The following is a 17,801-nucleotide window of genomic DNA, read 5'->3' on the forward strand; positions in this document are numbered from 1 at the left end:
GCGCGCAGGCTGCGCGCAGGCTGCGTGTCAAAAAAACACGATATAGGCTAGTCGGTCGAGTTGCCAAATGCCCTCAACTGCGCGCCAATTGCGTCAACCACTAACCATTGAGGCCATTTAAAGGGTACCATATTTTGCCGATGCTATATTCGCATAAGTAGATTAAATCTATACCCCTTACCAAAGCTAATGCCTACTAAAGCTATATTTAAGCAGAGTAGGAGCCTACTTTAGATCCTCTAGCTTATTGGAATTTGCTATATTTCTTACAGCTAGAGCTTACCTAATTTACTCTTAATATGCTAGCTATACCGCTTATAAGCGCTAAATATAAGAGAGTATTTAGCTTTGCAAAACACCTTATTACTAACTCTTATAATTGCTTTAAAGCTAATATCGTTAAAGCGAATAAGTGCTTAAAGTCCTGGTTTGGGCGCCTAAAGGCCAAAGCCTTTTAGTAAGGCGTTAATCCTAACGTTAACAATTTATATAAGGAAGAAGCTGCTGCCAAAGCTATTGCCAAAAAGGATTCTAATATAATAGGTAATGTAGATAAGGAAGTAGATGAGAAAGCGGATAAGGAAAAGGATAAGGAGGAAGATAAGCTTAGTAAGAGCAATTGCGATAATGGCGATAATAAGAGCGATAAGGAAGATGTTAAATATATAGTTGTTAACAATTGATTTGACTTAACACTACGCCAAGACTTACGATCTATCTGGTTTATCTGGTTTAGAGCTTTAATTAGGCGGTTGGTTGGTTATTATAGCCAAATTTGTAACCAACTAGACTAATTACATTACTATATAACCTACGAAGTCCTCCTACTTATAAGTGGCATCAATTAAAAACTGCAGGACCAAGTCCAAATCCTTAATAGATGGGGATTTCTTGAATTTATCGTGTTCCTGCTTAGTAGTCAACATAGAAGGAGTAGTAGGAGAGATCCTATTAGTTAGGGGGGGGCTAGGGCATCTACAGGAGCTTCCTTAGGTCACGTGATCATCGCTTAGCTAGTTATATGTATGTATATATATATATATATATATTCTATTATAGCTATGCACTATTTAAGGTATAGGCCGTTATAGAGCGCTAACTAAATACTTCCTGCTATTAATATGCTTGCTCCAGTTCAGAAGCCAACTATTAGCTAGTTATATAAGGGGGTAATACGAATTGCTTAGACGTCCCCCCTACTAGTATGGTATATAAAATAACCTAGCCCTGCTATATTACTTAGGGCTCGCCTATTTTCCTCTTTATACTAGCAGGGGGGGCGTCTAAGCAATTTGTATTACCCCCTTATAGAGTTGTCCGGTACCCTCCCTATAACCCTATAGCTAGATATATAGGCTATAAGATTTTAGACATTCTTTTAATTAAATCCTAGTCTTTTATTTAGCTAGTTCCCGCTATAAGGCGGCCCTTATAGCCCACTAAACGAAGCCCTAGAGCCCTAATGGCTGCTTTAACCCCTAAACGCGTATTAGCAACACCACCTCTAGACCTACTAGTAGCTCTACTAAGACGTATAAAGAAACCGAGCGCGAAGGTATAAGAGGCCTAGTAGTCGCTAAGGATATAAGCCTAAATATTAGTATAGTTTAAATAGCAAACAACCGTATTATAAACCGGACTATAAGCTACACAGTATATACTGCCTCTATTCCTTACAGTAAGAGTCTCTACCTTACCCAAATATAAAGGAGGAGGTATTAACCGTAATAAATTTTATTAACTTATCGAAAGCCTTAAAGAAACTATAGTATAGTAGAGCAATATTATTATAAACCAGAATAGCATTATTAAGAGCATTAGAAATAACCTTATAGACATTAAATCGGAACAGTAAAGCCTTAAAAAGTAAAACGCCGAACTCTAAAAGGCCATCCGGTCCTTATAAGCGCAATTAAACACTCCCTTAGCTCCAACATAATTATAGGCATTAATAGCGGCCAGTGGAGGCACAGTAGGGTTAGAGATAACCTTGCTATAAATAATAAGCGCTAGGAACCCTAAGGAACCTAATTAGTAGCTAGTAATAGACGTTAGCTAAGCGGGTTTAGAGGTAATAGAGAGGGTAGCTACTACTAAAGTAGTAAAGTAAACTATTGCGTAAGGTATAAAGAATATTAAGGGGCTTACGGGAGCTATACTTAAGGACTTCCGCGTATAGCAAATAAGCGACAGCGCAAGCATTATTAGATTCTTAGTGGAAAAAGATAAAGAAGCTGCGTTTAGGTAGATAACTACTTAATGGCTTAAACCGCATATCCCTAGCGCGAGGCTTATTAGACCTAAGTGGTATATGGTTAAGGCGGATTAGATTAAAGTACCTTTAGCAATAGATATTAATAGCGGAAAAGTAAGTAAGTTAGCTATAGAGCGCTTTAGGGTAGAGAATGGTATAGAGGTATATATAATAAGATGGCTAGGACAACTAAGGCCACGCGGCTAGCACGTGTCGGTGATTATTAAAGTGGTAATAAAGGAGGATGTAGAGAAGCTGCTTATGTCAGATAACGTGTTATTTAGGGGAGGCGCAATTATTATATCACTATTTAAGGAGCAACGTACCCCTATAGCATGCTATAAATGTAAAAGGTTTGGATATAGGGCTAGAGACTATACGTAACCTAATACGTGCGAAATATATAGGCGGGAAGGCTATCTCTAGTGTAAGACGGTTAATCTACACTGCGTAAACTGCTAGGGTCCTTACTAAGCCTTATACTATAAATACCCAGTATATAGAAAAGAGATAGATAGGATTCTTGTATAATAGCGCTATAAATAAAGAACTCTAAATCCTTTAGGCGAATATAAAGAAGTATAGGGAAGCGTAGCATACGCTATATAATGACGAAGCGCTAGCGGACTTCCACTTTATTTTAGGCCAGGAGCCTTACTACTTTCTCTTAGATAGGGAAGTAGTGCTAGCTAGCTCAAACCCCCGGTGGATAAGGTTTGTCCCAATAGGTAGGCAGCAGCGGTATTCCCTAGTTAGGTCATGTATCTAGGCATCTAGAGAGCTAGCAGCTATATAGCTACAAGTAGATTTAGTAGATATTACGGCGGTGGTGGCGCACGTTAGCTAAAGGAGACTTATAATTATGTCGGTATATATTCTAGACAGATATTTAAGGAGAACTAAGGAAAAGAACCTAGAGGAGCTCTCTAGTAGGCTAGAGATAATCAATAGTCTAATTTAGGGTAAACTATTGCGTAACCTATATACCGAGGTAGTAATTATAGGCAACTTTAATTGGCATAATCCGCTATAGGGAGGAAGTTATATTAGTACCATATTAACATAAGAAGAAAGCGTGCTAATTATTAACTTTATAGCGGACCGGCTACTTTAAAGCCTACTTCTAGTAGGAGTACCTATATTTAAGAGTAACGCGGGGCGAATATTAACAATTAACCTTATACTTATAACCCCGGGCCTAGCAAGTAAACTAGCAAAGTACGCCATCTAGAAGCATAAGTATAGGTTAGACTATAAAGCTATCTATACTAGCTTCTAGGTTAATATAGACACGTAAAAGAGCTAAAAGAGGCTACTTATTAAGAATACGAACTAGAACAAAATTTAAGAAGACGTAGAGTGATAAAAAGAGATAGGATTCCCTTTAGAAGATATAGATGAAATAGTTAACTACCTTAATAGGTAGGTTAATAAAGCCCTTAAAGCACACTGCTAGCGGGCTAAGCCATTACTATATATAAAAAGATGGTGGAACGAAGACCTTATAACGCTAAGGAAGTCATATATATACTAAAGGAACAGGAATAGTGCAATATAGAGGCAAGAAAGGAATAACCCTAAACTACGTGATATTGTAGCAAGAGTAAAGAAGCTCTTTTATAGGACTATTCGGCGATATAGGAAGCTCTATTAGGACGAATTCCTTAATAATAGTAATAATATATAGAAAGCGTCGAAATACCTTAATCCGTAGGCTATAACTATATTCGCTAGAATACCGCTAATTAAGAAGGTTAAAGGATAGGGAAAGATTATTACGGAGAACTATAATATTATAAGAGAACTACTCTAGGCATTCTTTCTAGTCCCGCCGCCGTGCGAATAAGAAGAGGAAGCTATAACTAGCTATAACTAATTGCCGTAGGAGCCTATCGCCAAATATAAGGTCAAGGCAGCTATATTTAGGACTAGCCTAGATAAGGCTCTAGGAAGGGACGGCCTACTAGCTAGGGTATGGCGAGAGATATAGCCCGTACTAAGCGGTAAGATCACTACTCTCTTTACTAAATTACTTAAGATAGGGAAAGTACCATAGGAATAGAAGGTAGTAAAGATTGTGCCGCTATAGAAGCTAAAGTAGGGGGACTATATAGTAGCAAACAACTATAGGCCGATCTCCCTCCTCCTAACGCTGGGAAAAGCACTTAAATTGCTAGTAGTGGAGAGGATAGTATACCTAGTAGAGGAACACAGCCTACTACCTAAGATATACTTTGAAGCTAGGAAGCAAAGGTTAATAATATATGCGCTATTATATCTCTGCGAGGACGTATTTAGAGTATAAAGAGGAAAGAAGACGCTATCTCTAGTATTATTTAATATTAAGGGTGCGTATAATAATATGGCTATAGAGCCGGAAATTAGAAGATTACGGTAGTAATAGATACCTTAGACGATTATATAATAGGTGTAGGACTTTTATATAAACCGTTAAGCCTATATCCTAGTTAATAGATATATATTAGAGGTACAGGCGCTCCTATAAGCAGGTCTCCCGTAGGGATTAGCACTAGCCCTAATACTCTTTCTATTCTTTAACGCGGATCTTATATAAAGCGCACTTAGAAATGGCAGCTTTATAGCCTTTGTTAATAACTACTTGGTATAGGTTATAGGCCCTATAGCAGAGGAAAACACGTAGATTATCTAGGGCGAGATTATACTAATGCTTAAGAAATGGGAGAGGACTAGTAGAGTTTAATTTAAAGCGAAGAAAACGTTATTTATTTACCTTACTAGATATAAAGAAGCGGGCAGGAATACTACCACGCTGCTCTAATTTAAAGGAAAAGGAATCCCCCTAACATAGGAAGTTAAAATCCTTAGGGTAATTCTTAATAAGGAGCTACGGTTTAAGGCACACCTAGTAGATAAGGTAGGCAAAGCTACTAAGATAGCGCTAGCGTTGTGTAGATTAAAGGGACTATAGTCTAAGAGCGTTAAGCAGCTAGCTAAGAGCTCAGTCCTACTAGTAATAGACTACGCGTCACCAATATAGTACCCGCTTATAATATAAGAGTTAAAGCAGCTCCTTTAGTAGGCGTAGAGGATTATAGTATAAGCTATTATCAGGGGGTTCCGCACCATTGCTCTACTAATAGCGGAGGTAGAAGCTGGCTTACTCCCTCTTAAGTAAAGGCTATATAACCAGGCCATTACGTTCTAGGTATTAATCTATAAACTAGGCAAATTACATCCTTATTAAATAATTCAAAGACAGAGGCTCTATAAATAGCACTAGTTGCTGCTCTAGAGGACAGCAGAGATATATAAGGATATTTAGGTAAATAGGGTGCTAGAGGTTAAACCGTATATATGCCCACTATGGGTGGCCAAGCCTAACGTAGTAATGTGCAAGGATAAAGAGCATGCTTAAGCTATTATTAAAGACTATAAGCCAGGGCAGGTTAATATATACGTTAATACATTAGTGCGCAATAGTAGGGTAGGAGTTGGCGTATATACTACGCTATCTAAAGCAACGCTTTTAAAAACGGTGGCGGGCTTTAAGTAGGCCGACGCCCACTTAACAGAGCTTCTAGTAATTAGTAAGGCAGCCAACTAGCTATAAAACCCCACGTGCACGGCTATTGACTAAGTAGGTTTTCCAATACCTACTTCTAGTATAAGAATATTCTCCAACTTGTAATTAACGTTGCTGTTAGTATAGAGCTAAAGGGCTAGAGCCTACTAGGAAATAGTTATAGAGATTTTAAAGAAGCTCTGGCTAAACAATATTACGCTATACTAGATTCTAAGCCACTTAGGATTTATAGGAAATAAGAAGGCTAATAAGCTTACTAAAGTAGTAACGAGACTAAAGAGCGAGGAGCCACTATAGAGAAACGGCCTCCTATAGTACCTTGTAACGCAAGCCTTAAAAAAAGCTAAGATAATAACAGGACTACTTCTATTAGGAAGATCTAATACAGGCAAGTTTATAAGGAAGATTAATATAGTACTCTACCTTAGAAAGGCTATAGGATTATACCAGCAGCTAATTAGCTCTAAAGCTACTATCCTTATACAGCTATAGACCGGCAAGTTATTTCTAAAGGAATATCTCCATAAAATTAATGCATTAAAGACGGCGTTATACGACTATGGGCTTATAAAATTAATATAGCACTTCTTCTTTTCTTATAGGAGGTGGACATAGTAGAGGTTTAAACTAAGAGAGCAGTATAGAGATCGATTTGGGGATCTATTATATACATTAGGAGGCTACTTACGCAGATAAAAAGGAGGCAGGAATATTAACGGCCTAATTAAGCGCTAGAAGCCAGACATTAGCGTAATTAAAGCTATAATTAAATTTGTAAAAGAGACCGGACGTTTATACCTAAGTATATAAGATACAGAGAGTACAGAAGCCGACGTTAATAAGTAAAGACTCTTAAGAATTCCTCCTCTAATTATCTAACCGAATATACCGCGAGCCTCCTCTATACATACCTCTACTGGTACGTCGCTAATCAAGAAGCGCATAACGCTAGAATAGCCCTGCGGACATAAGGCGTCGAAAACTACTTACCTAGGCTTGCCTCTAAACTCTAACTTTCTTCTAATAGTAACATATTACTTTCCTTTATTTTTTCCTTAGTTAAATATAGTGTTAGGTAATAGATATATAGTTCTCATAGTTGGCTTCTGAACTGGAGCATGCATATTAATAGTAGGAAGTATTTAGTTAGCGCTCTATAACGGCCCATACCCTAGATAGTGCATGGCTATAATAGAATATATATATATACATACATATATACGTAGAGTCGTCCTTTAGGACGACTCCACCTTATGGAGTCCACACTTTCATACACCTGCATTCCCGTGTGATAGATCCTCTCATGCCAATTGTACTCAATAGGTCTTCTGAAATTATCCCTCCTACCACATCGTCTTCGACTCTGTACATTACTGACCTATTTGTCGTACCGGCAGATCCGAAGTAGGTTGTCGCTAGTCTTAAGGAGAGGGAGAGGGCCATCATGCAGACCCTAGCGATAGGGTGAACATGCCTCCTCTGTCCGAGGACGGATGCGCAGGTGCCGGACAAGCGATGAGGGCGGTTTGCCGCGCTTCCGGCTCCGGTTGGTGGCCGGTTGGTAACCTACCTCCCAAGACGCAGCCCTTCTGGCCACTACTCGGCGATCGGGGTGCAGCTGAGCACGGTCACGGAAAAGTTGAACGTGGTCACCGATGGGGGTCGCCGAAAGCTGAGCGTGGTCACCGATGGAGCGCCGGGAAAAGGTCGGCGGTACCACACCTTTACCCATACAGAACGCGCATCTGTAGCCACAATTTGCCTTTAGCGACCGTATGCAATGAATATACGGTGCATATGCTAAGTATATACATACATATAAGAATATATCGCGGTAGTTAACCAGTTTATTAGTAAATAATATATAGGTATATGTTAAGTATATACCCAGCACAAGCTAAGTATATATAGGAACTATTATAGCCTATATTATATAAAACCGGTAGAGTGTATAGAGCAAGTATATGCACCTATATAACTATAAAATACCTATATTACGGTAGTTAAATAGTTTATTAGTAAATAATATAGGTATATACTTAGCATATACTTAGCATATATTAAGCATATAGATAATATATAACCCACCTTATATAGAACCGGTGAACCGCGTAGGTTAAGTATATGCCTAGCATATGCAACGCGTATATATAGCACATACTATAATAAAATAGCTCGCTTGTTTAATGGTATAGTTAATAGAAAGCATATATCTCGCTCATGCAACTTAAACGTTATAAAATATTTTTTATTTATTAAATATTTTTTATTCTAAAGAAAATTATTTGTATATGCGCTGCATATGCATAAAGCTCAGCGTGGTCAGAAGATGAGCGTGGTCAGAAAGGTTCTAACCACGTTGAACTTTGTAACCACGCCGAGTTTTTCCGTGGCGAGCTGTGAGCCCCTCGGCGATGTAGCAGACGGGTTCCCTTATCCGAGGAATGCCCGATTTCCACGCGCCGAGGGGATAGGGGCACGTTTCTTCTCACTACACTCACTAGAGAGGAGGTGCGCCGACGGCCCCCGGGTTGGTAGTTCTTCTTTCATCGCGGAGTTTACCTTCGCCTCGAATGTCGGCCCGGTAACCTACATCGCAAGGGTTGGGTTTGCTGTCCGACGTTCGATAGAAGTAGAGAGAAGTGTTCCCTCTTGTGGGAAGTGTTCCTCTGGCACACCCAATGATGGCGTGGGACGGCCAGTGCCTTCGGGCATGGTATTCCCATACCGCAAGGTGAAGGCAAGGTCAGGCCATCATCTTTTCCGCGCACTGCACTACTCTGCACCAGCTTTGACACTCGTGCACGGATCGCGTCGGATGGACTGTCCTTGTCCCCGCCCTCCGATGTCCTATGTGCCCTGGCTGATGTCTCACTTCCTAAGGACGGAGGAGCTGCCGGAAAAGTGCTACGTAATATACTACATAAACAACAACTCGGCAGGATGCAAAATCGAATACAGGGTCAGGGAGGTTCGGTGTCGCCCCCCCCGTGCGCGCAGCAGCGGTGGCATCCAATTTCGCTTGAGCTTCGCCTAAATTAGTATGTAGAGCTAGCAGAATTAGATGTAGTGGCCGCCCCATTTAAAGCTATTCGCAATATCTCTTCCTTACTAATATCGTGATCTTTATTCTAGATTATAGTATAACTCTCGTCGCCTCCGTCGAATATGGCGTTAAGATAGGTAGTTAAGGAGTAGATAAGGACAGTATTGGCGAAAGTCGAGGCCTTTGAAGGGGTGGACGAGAAGAACCTCCAACGGCGGCAGCGGCAGTACGTTTGGAGGTCATATTGACGAGAGGAAGGCTCTATTACACTAAGATCTAGAGCAAATATCATGATATTAGTAAGGAAGAGATATTGCGAATAGCTTCAAATGGGGCGGCCACTACATCTAATTCTGCTAGCTCTACATACTAATTTAGGCGAAGCTCAAGCGAAATTGGATGCCACCGCTGCTGCGCGCACGGGGGGGGCGACACCGAACCTCCCTGACCCTGTACCCATTCTCCTACATCAAGAACGTCAGCCTACAGTGTGGGGCGGGGCGGGATGCGGGAACGGAGGTGGGGAGAGCCACCTCCCCTTCCATCTCTTCTTTCTTTTGGTCTTTTGAGTCACCTCCCCTTTCATTCTTTTCTGGTTTGGGGAGCATGAGTAGCTAGTCAATGGCTGGGCGGAGGGCATATTTGAACTTGCAACGGGTGATGGTGGTGGTGATGGTGGACATGGGTATTGGCTGATCAAGCATGACATGGCTTCCGTTCTATGTATTTGCGCTGTGTTTTTGGTGGGTAAAGGGCGTGAACAAGCCAACTGGACCCCACATGTCTTTCATAGATAAATGGCAATGCTTAAAACTAATGCACGCTCTTTCTAATATTCTCCGGACCATGATGTGGCTTACGAAGTGAGTTTCACCCTACTCCCGAATCTCCCGAATCCCAACACTCCTAAACATTGAGTTTGCTAAGTTCGTGCTTCAAACGGCGTTTCACTCGCGCCACTAATCTGGGGTGGAAGGCGCAATAAAATATTAACAAAAAACTAATTAAACCATGGCACTTCCATCCATGACTCCAGAAATATCCTTCACCCAGCACACAATTTCGGTACCACCCCCACCTCCCCACAATTCCCGGGTGATGATTTGCAAATTGTCGTACATGGTACCCCCTCCGCCACCCAGACCATATGCTCTATCCCCGCGAGGTCCAACCTCCACATTCTCTTCACATCGCCGGCCGGATCAGCCGCCCGATAACCCGGCCGACACGCGCATGCGCCGCGCGGGTTCGCCGCGAAAGGGTTAGGATAAATACAAGTTTGTGCAGAAGGCCTATCACAAGAGTTTTGGTGGACGTTGCAGGAGGCTGGACATGTCTGATTATTCTGGTTCTGGTTCTGAGTAACGGCTTTCCCATCCCCGTTCTCAAATTCCGTATACCCTCCAAGCGGATCTGCCGAACCGGCCGTGGGAGGGTCATCGGGGTTCAACCATGGAATTGGCTCACGCTGCGGCACGGCTATGACGGGGTAGAAGGGGTATTGCGGGTCTGGAGGTGGTTCTAGACTTGGATCTGGATTAAGAGGGGCGTAGAAAGTGGCTAGGCAGTTTTGGTCGTCCTCCTTAAGCATCTCGATGACGTTATCTGGTAGGTCACGCTTTTTGACAGGGGCCGTTAGACATCCTGCCAGGTTCTTTAAGCCGCGGCGAATGCCTAAGTAGTGAGAATAGATGCGGGCTTTTTGGCCAGTCGTGAATCCGATGCCGTCAGTANCCATGGCGGTGGAGTACTGTTGTGGTCAGCAAGAGAAGCGTCTTTCAACTTCGCTATATCTGGAAGTTCTTACGCTCATGATATTCGTCACGTCCTCGACCTTGGTACCGCCGCAGGGAATCTGTTGGAACTTGAACTGGAAATCTTGGTCGTTGGTGTACTGCTCTGTGTCTAGAACTTTATCCGTATCATCGTTAGAGCATTGCAAGCCTTGGCCTTTATCATTTCTATCGTTGCTAAAGACATGGAATAAGCCCAGCCAGTGTCCCACTTCATGAGGAAGTGTGACAGATGTGGAGCCTTCAATGAAGTAAGGGGCGCCAGTAATAGTTCGTGCAGCAATCACAACCCCATCAAAGGTTCTTTGATACGCGTTCGATGTGGCATTGGGAAAATCTGAGTACTTAGCTAAGGTTAGAGAAGTTCAAGAATGGACCTGGGATGTGTATATTTACCCCATCGATTGAAGTGTCATCATTGGGATCGCCGGGATCATTTGGTATATTTTCAACAAGCCACACGTTGAGGTCCCAGTAGTTTCCTGAGCGAGTTTCTCGTCTGTGGGGATGAGTATGGTTTTCTGGAGATGTGGCAAAATCTGGATTGATGCGGTAATTGAGGTCCCGCTGGATGAACTGGATATTTAAATGCGCATACATGTCATTCATGTATTTCGTCTATTTAATTGTTACTATTGCTACCGTAATAAAAGCATCTTGAAGTCTAAAATTTGAGGACTCACCTGTGCCTGCACCCACTCCGGTTTTGCAATACCAAACTTTTCCTGGTTTGAAGCTACAACGTGATAATACAGGTTGATAGTCAATGATGTTGGCACACAATAGCCTGCGTATTTCGGCTTCATGGGTGGACGGCCAAGAACTTCATTGATCTCATGATTTAGCAGACCCGGAAGTTGACGCGCGAATTCTTCAAAATGGGGAAGTGTAGTCAGGAATCCTCGCTTCTCCTTCGTTTGCTTCCCACTTAAGCATGGTGAGAGCGCGATTGGAGGCACCTTGACGGGCGCTAACTGTGTAAAATATTCAAGATACTCGATTTCAATAGCGTCTATATGCTCCGAGAATTCGGGAGTGTAGTCTGGCGAGAAGTATTTGTTGCCCTCATAATAATCATGTATACCTTGAGAGAGTGCAGTCACATACTTGAGATGAAAATACAGAATACAGAATAATAATAGAAGATTGGCAAAGCTGGCCATGCTGATTGATGGCTCAAAAGTGAAGAACAGCGGTCATTGTGAGATGAATGAGTAGAAAAGTAAGAACGAAAACGGCATTACACCAAAGAGCACGGTGATAAGAGTGCCCAGGCCTCATCCGCCATCATTCCTGAGACTCAGCTCGCCAGCCACTTCAGAGGCTAATGCTCCTCTGCTTTAGCTTTATGCGGTTTCACAGGTGAGCTGTATCCATGTCGAGGGTAGTGACTGGCGGCCTTGGCAGCAGACGACAAATCAGAAGAAAAGAGATCGAAACATGGAAAACGCTACTGGTAGAAGCATGTTCCCAGCTGAGCACAGGCACATGGATTCAGGCAGGCAGTTGGGTCCAAATTCCTGCATCATGCTCAGCTGGTGATAACAAAGAAAGAGATCTGACATTTGGTCTTCACCAGTGGCGCCTTAGCGCCTTGGCCTGCATGCCAGCCTCCAGCGCACACCAACTGTTAGAGTCCAGATTGCGGCTTCCGCCAGCTACGAAAGTAAGGCTGAATAGACGGAGACTTGTACCGTAACCTACTTTTTGCTTCATCACCCCCACTGCGTGAACCCTCCTCTGGCTTTGTTCATCTTCTTGTTCCACTAATTAGCATATTTTTACATGCCATCATGGGGAGACTGAGGCATTGTGTATTCGTTGCAAGTCCTATTATTTTGACCATAGTCTCTCTGGCATGCCTTCTGGCCGTTGTCTTCCCGGGAGCTCGACCTGGCCTTCAATTTGCAACAGTTCGTAACCTAAAACTCTCATAGAATTCCATTGACGTAGCTAGGTCGATACCTCAAAAGTTGAAGTCGCAGTGCGGAACGACGTGTTCCACGGCCTTCCTGATTCCTATGACTACTCGAAGCACAAAGACTTTTTCGATATTTATCTCTGGAATTATTGCAGCGGCACTATTCAGAACGGAATGCGCCACGTCGATTTCTGCTCAAAGGCCAGACAATTGCTGTTCAACCATTTTGGATTCTGGAAGAGTTGGGGTGTAAGCGTTCACAAGCAGGATGTGCGGTTTTATTGGCTTGATCACGGGCCACGATTGCTGTTCATCTCTTACACCGTAGCTGGGATTCTAAAAGTCCTAGAAATTGTTGCAAGTGTCGTCTCTATGTTCCACCGCTGGATTGGAGTTGTCATCCTTGCAATCGTAAGACTTTTTGTGGCAACGTTATTCTTCGCATCTGGGCTGCTGACGCAGTTTTAGACCTCATCTCTCGCCATCCTAGCAACTTCCATAATGGCACAGGTAACCTATCATAGTCTTGTCAGCCGCGCCGATGACGAAGATATCCCTATCACAGCACAAGATGGTCGAATTGCCTACGCCCTCAATTGGTCCGCTACTGTACTTTCTCTCGCCGCCATGACGCTATGGTGTCTGCAATTTTGTTCGCCATCCAACCGCGGTAGAAAAGGGAGAGGTGTTGCCGGGAAGATTCCATACACATACCAACAGATGGAAGAGCCATACGCTGAGGAGGATAGCCGGGACACACCCCATTTGCTTTCCAAAACACCACAAACAAGGTTCAGAGGGGTGCAGGTGAGTTATCTTGTTGCTCGGCCTTTTATCCTAGCTCCTCGGCTCATCTTTATAATAGGACAGTACTGCATATGAGCCTTTCCGGGTCAAGCGCCCTGATAAAAAAGTGGCGAAGGACGGTGTATCTAAATTTGAGGAGAACTTGTAGCATAATGTAAAAGCATTCTGGCCGGCCCTGATAATCAAATAATCATAGTCACAGACCTGATTTCTGATTATTATATAATTATACTTTAATTACCTAATACGGAAGTTAGTGAGATTTTTAGTTTAGTAGAGGGCCTTGGAAGCCTTAACGCCGCATGCCTGCTTAATTCCCGCATTAGCAAGCTAGAGGTACAGCCAGTGTCCCCCCCCCCCTGTGTGCGCGCGCAACACACACAGCAATTTCGGTAATCACTAGTCAAGTGCACCATCCAGCGTAGATACTGTGCGCTTGCCAAAAGAGCTGTGCACCCGCAAGAAAGGCAAAGCCTTTAATTTTTTAAGCTTAATTATAAGAGTTAAACTTAAAATTCTCTAGCGCGTACGAAGCGAAATTGCTGTGTGTTGCGCACGCACACAGGGGGGGGGACACTGGAGGTCGTACACCCTGTAGATCTGTTCTTCTTATCACCCTTTTCTCAGTAAGTAACTCAGACGGCAAACGAGACAGTAAATCTCACTAGTACTTAATTGGTATAGCTTTATTAAACCTCTATAATTATAAGCGCTATCTTGTTTGCCTTTGGTGCGAAAATATATAGAGGTCGACTTAAAACTGGTATCTCTTTCCCACCTTTTCTACTTACCCTATTTTTTAGTATAAGGTATATAAGGCCTTTATATAGGAGCTAGAGCCCTATATATAGAAAAAGAAGGGAAGCCTAAACTAGCTATTAATTCTTTATTAGGCTATACTACTTCTTACTAACTAACTAAAGGCTCTATATACTAAAAATAAGTAAATAGCCAGTAAGGTTAAGGGCTTATTAGACTATTTAGACAAGTTCTAGCGGGCCTAATCTTTATAGCTTTAATTACTAATATCTAGCGGCCTTATATTTTAACTAAAAGCCCCTTTAACTACGGCGGCGGTAATAGCGGTAGTGGTAGCTATATAGCCTTAGGGCCGGTCCACTAACCCCCTATATTTGCCTATAAAAGCGGCCCCTTTAGCTCTATCTATTATAGGATTTAGTAGATATATATCTATCTAGGTAAGCGCTATATGCTCTCCTTTCCGTATCCCTTGCACTGCTGGTGTTCAATAAACTGTGGCCCGTGCGCGACGCTTAGGAAAATCAATTTCATGACGCCTGACCGCCTACGAATGCAGTTGATTAATTGGTTGCGCACGGGCCACAAGTTATTGGACGAATCCAACAGTGCAAGGGATAGCTTTACTACCGCCACTATTACCGCCACTACTATTATAGCCGTAGCTATAGCTAGAGCCGTAGTCCTAGCTAGAGCTAGGGTCTAGGCCTTTACCTATATACTATATAAGCCACGCGGTAAACTTTATATAGGCCCTTTAGTATAAGTAGACTAAAGGGCTATAAAGTAATCCTTTTATAGTACAGTAAAATCTCCTTAATACGATATGGGGTATATAACGATAACCTCTACATTACGATCTACACCCCTTAATTAAGCCTTTTTTGGTGTAATATTACGATAATCTGACTTTTGGCAATATTATTAAGCACCTACTACCAATATCGGTATAACCAGTAGAGAATTTATATGGGGGAGGGCCCTATTTAGCCCGCGAGGTAGACATCCTAAGCCTTTTTAGGTATTAAGCTCCTCTTTTTCCTACTTATTTACCTAACACGTGACTCTTAATATAACAATACTATTAGTATTACGATACGCCTGGCCGAATAAACGGTATCGTACTAAAGAGATTTTACTATAGCACTTAATTCTAAATAGAGTAGTAGATAGTAGGCTAGCTAGTAAAAGGAGGTCTAATAATACTCCCTACGGCTTAAGGTTATTAAGGAGATTAAGCAGGTTATATAGGCCTAAAAGGTTGGCGAGAAAGCAGCTATATAGTAAGTTAATCTATAGTAGGAGTAGATATAGTACTTACTAAATTAGCTTTATAAACGGCTTTAAGCGGGTAAAAAAGCTTTAAAATAGTTATATATATTATCTATATAAAGGGCCCTATTAAAGCCTTTATTTATAGCCCCTTAGGGGCTTATTTTAGTACGGTATAAGTTTAATAGGGTGCTTTAGGGTGCTTATACAATAGTAGCGCGTAACTTAAAATATAAATAACTTTATTAACCCGTAGCCGATTCTTACTATTCTAGTATAAGTAAAAAGCGCTTAGTAGGCTCTACGCATAGCGCTTAATGGGTGTTAAGAGCGCGGCGTCGCTGGCAATTAAAGATCGACTATAGATATGGGGTAACATCTATAGTCGCTGAACGCACGGGCCTCCTAACCTGCGTAATTGTGACTCAGCCGCTGATTTAGCCATAACGTGTTTTACCAGTCAGTAGGACACCCTAGTTAGTAAAACACCCCAAAAACTACCAAAAATTGGAAAAACTGCACCTTAATATCTTAATAATGGCTTAATAATAAATTCCAAAGTTTAATAATTAGCCCTTTATACCTATTTTAAACCTCTTATTAAATTTAAAAAATAATCTATTAAGTAGCTTTAAAAAATATACTAGCATCTATATATTACTTAGCAGCATCCACCTTAGTAACGCAAAATGCTGAGACCTCTTACAATATTCGCGAATATCGAACGCAGTCACTACGTGGCTAGTTCGCTTTTAATATTACTAAACTTATTATTATTTATTATTTATTTATTTAAGAATTATTTTATAATACTATTACCGCTTATAACTAACTAGGAGATTTATACGCGTATATAATCCTAATAAGTAAACTGTTGGTATGCTTTAACAACGTGTAGAATACATATATTACAATAATATGTATTATATGGTGTTGTAGATAGATGTTGTCTTTCAATACGAAGAAGGGTGAGGAACTTAAGGTTCCTTACCACGCTAGTGCCGCGGTGACACGTGACGGCAACTTGCCTCACGTAACGGCAACTTGCCACACGTGGTGGCAATTTGCCTCCTATTGCAATGCAATATATTCTAGCTACATAAACCTACCTAGATAACCTACCTTAACTATACCATCGTCTACAACCACTATACCCTCCTCTATTAGTCCTATAATGCTGTCTAAGGCTAATATACGCGCTACTGCCGTAGAAGAGCGCGAAATTACTAAAGAGTAAAGGAAACAAGCCTAAGATAAAAGGGAGATTTAGAAGTATAAGGAAGAGCGTAAAGCCCGCCTAGTAGAGGAGGCTTACTAGTATAAATACCACCTAGCTTAAATGGCTTAATTATAGTTAGGCTTAGCCGCTTCGGCCTTATAGGCTACTATAATAGCTACTATAGCTAATATCCTTAGTAAGCCTCTCCTTTTTAGTATAAAGTCGCTTAAACTTCGCCTTTCTAGTGTTATAAAAAGGGATTACCTAGACATTTTTAAGGGTACCTTTAATCTAGTAAACCTCGCCTATCTTTAAGTCTATACCGCTTAAATTAAGATTGCTAATAAGATATAGATTAAGAATAGTACTCTAGTTATAAGGAAGGTAAAGGTAAATAGGAAGCTATTTATAGATAAAGGTGTCTGGTTTAAAGGGTTTACTAACTATATAGTTATTACTAGCACCCTTTATATATGCCCGCTGGACCTTATCGCTAGTATACTTCTCTAAATAAATATAATTCGTACTTTATTAACCTAGTATATTTAGGTAGATTATATACTTAATTTAGTACTTAACTACTACACCTTTATAATAACTAATGACCAACTAGAGCCTACTAATTGGTAAATACTAGCCTAATATATAGCGCCATACCTTATAATATCTAGTACTATCAGCTTTGCCGCCTTAAAGAGACCTAGGTTAAATACCTTCTATACCTTTAATACCTACTATAAGTTTAATAGCAGAGGCTGCGATAATATAGCTTATAAATACCCGTATAAGTGCTTAAAGTATAGTAAAGACTATACTATATTATCTAAAGCTTACGCCTAGGAATAATAAGGCAAACTTTATAAAGTAGGGTCTAGCCTAATAATAATATTAACTTTAATTATACGCCTAGGACCTAGGCCTAATATATTACTATTATAGTAAAATCTCTTTAGTACGATACCGTTTGTTCGGCCAGGCGTATTATAATACCAATAGTATTATTATATTAAGAGTCACGTGTTAGGTAAATAAGTAGGAAAAAGAGGAGCTTAATACCTAAAAAGGCTTAGTATGTCTACCTCGCGGGCTAAATAAGGCCCTCTCCCATATAAATTCTCTACTGGTTATACCGATATTGGTAGTAGGTGCTTAACGATATTGCCAA

At 41.2% G+C, this 17,801-nt stretch overlaps 3 protein-coding genes across 3 annotated transcripts; 1 reads left to right on the plus strand and 2 right to left on the minus strand.

Moving 5' to 3' along the window:
- Positions 1–9,310: 9,310 nt before the first annotated feature.
- K441DRAFT_653770 (uncharacterized protein) lies at positions 9,311–9,689 on the minus strand (the record flags this gene model as incomplete). Its single annotated transcript, XM_067647581.1, has 1 exon — positions 9,311–9,689. A coding segment is annotated over exon 1 (226 nt), but the record flags the coding sequence as incomplete, so codon positions are not given.
- Positions 9,690–9,720: 31 nt separating this feature from the next.
- Positions 9,721–11,534, minus strand: K441DRAFT_653771 (uncharacterized protein). Its single transcript, XM_067647582.1, has 4 exons — positions 11,342–11,534; positions 11,048–11,276; positions 10,673–10,998; positions 9,721–10,615 (listed from the first exon to the last, which is right to left on the minus strand). Exons 1-4 carry the CDS (start codon positions 11,462–11,464, stop codon positions 9,911–9,913), a joined length of 1,383 nt encoding a protein of 460 aa, XP_067508043.1. The 5' UTR covers positions 11,465–11,534; the 3' UTR covers positions 9,721–9,910.
- Positions 11,535–12,328: 794 nt separating this feature from the next.
- Positions 12,329–13,588, plus strand: K441DRAFT_693348 (uncharacterized protein). The gene is made up of 4 exons (XM_067652645.1): positions 12,329–12,571; positions 12,616–12,990; positions 13,048–13,386; positions 13,445–13,588. The coding sequence occupies exons 1-4, from the start codon at positions 12,452–12,454 to the stop codon at positions 13,532–13,534; spliced, it is 924 nt and encodes a 307-aa protein (XP_067508044.1). The 5' UTR covers positions 12,329–12,451; the 3' UTR covers positions 13,535–13,588.
- The last annotated feature ends 4,213 nt before the right edge of the window (positions 13,589–17,801 follow it).

Source organism: Cenococcum geophilum (genome assembly GCF_001692895.1).
Source record: "Cenococcum geophilum 1.58 unplaced genomic scaffold K441scaffold_6, whole genome shotgun sequence".
Lineage (NCBI taxonomy): Eukaryota > Fungi > Ascomycota > Dothideomycetes > Gloniales > Gloniaceae > Cenococcum > Cenococcum geophilum.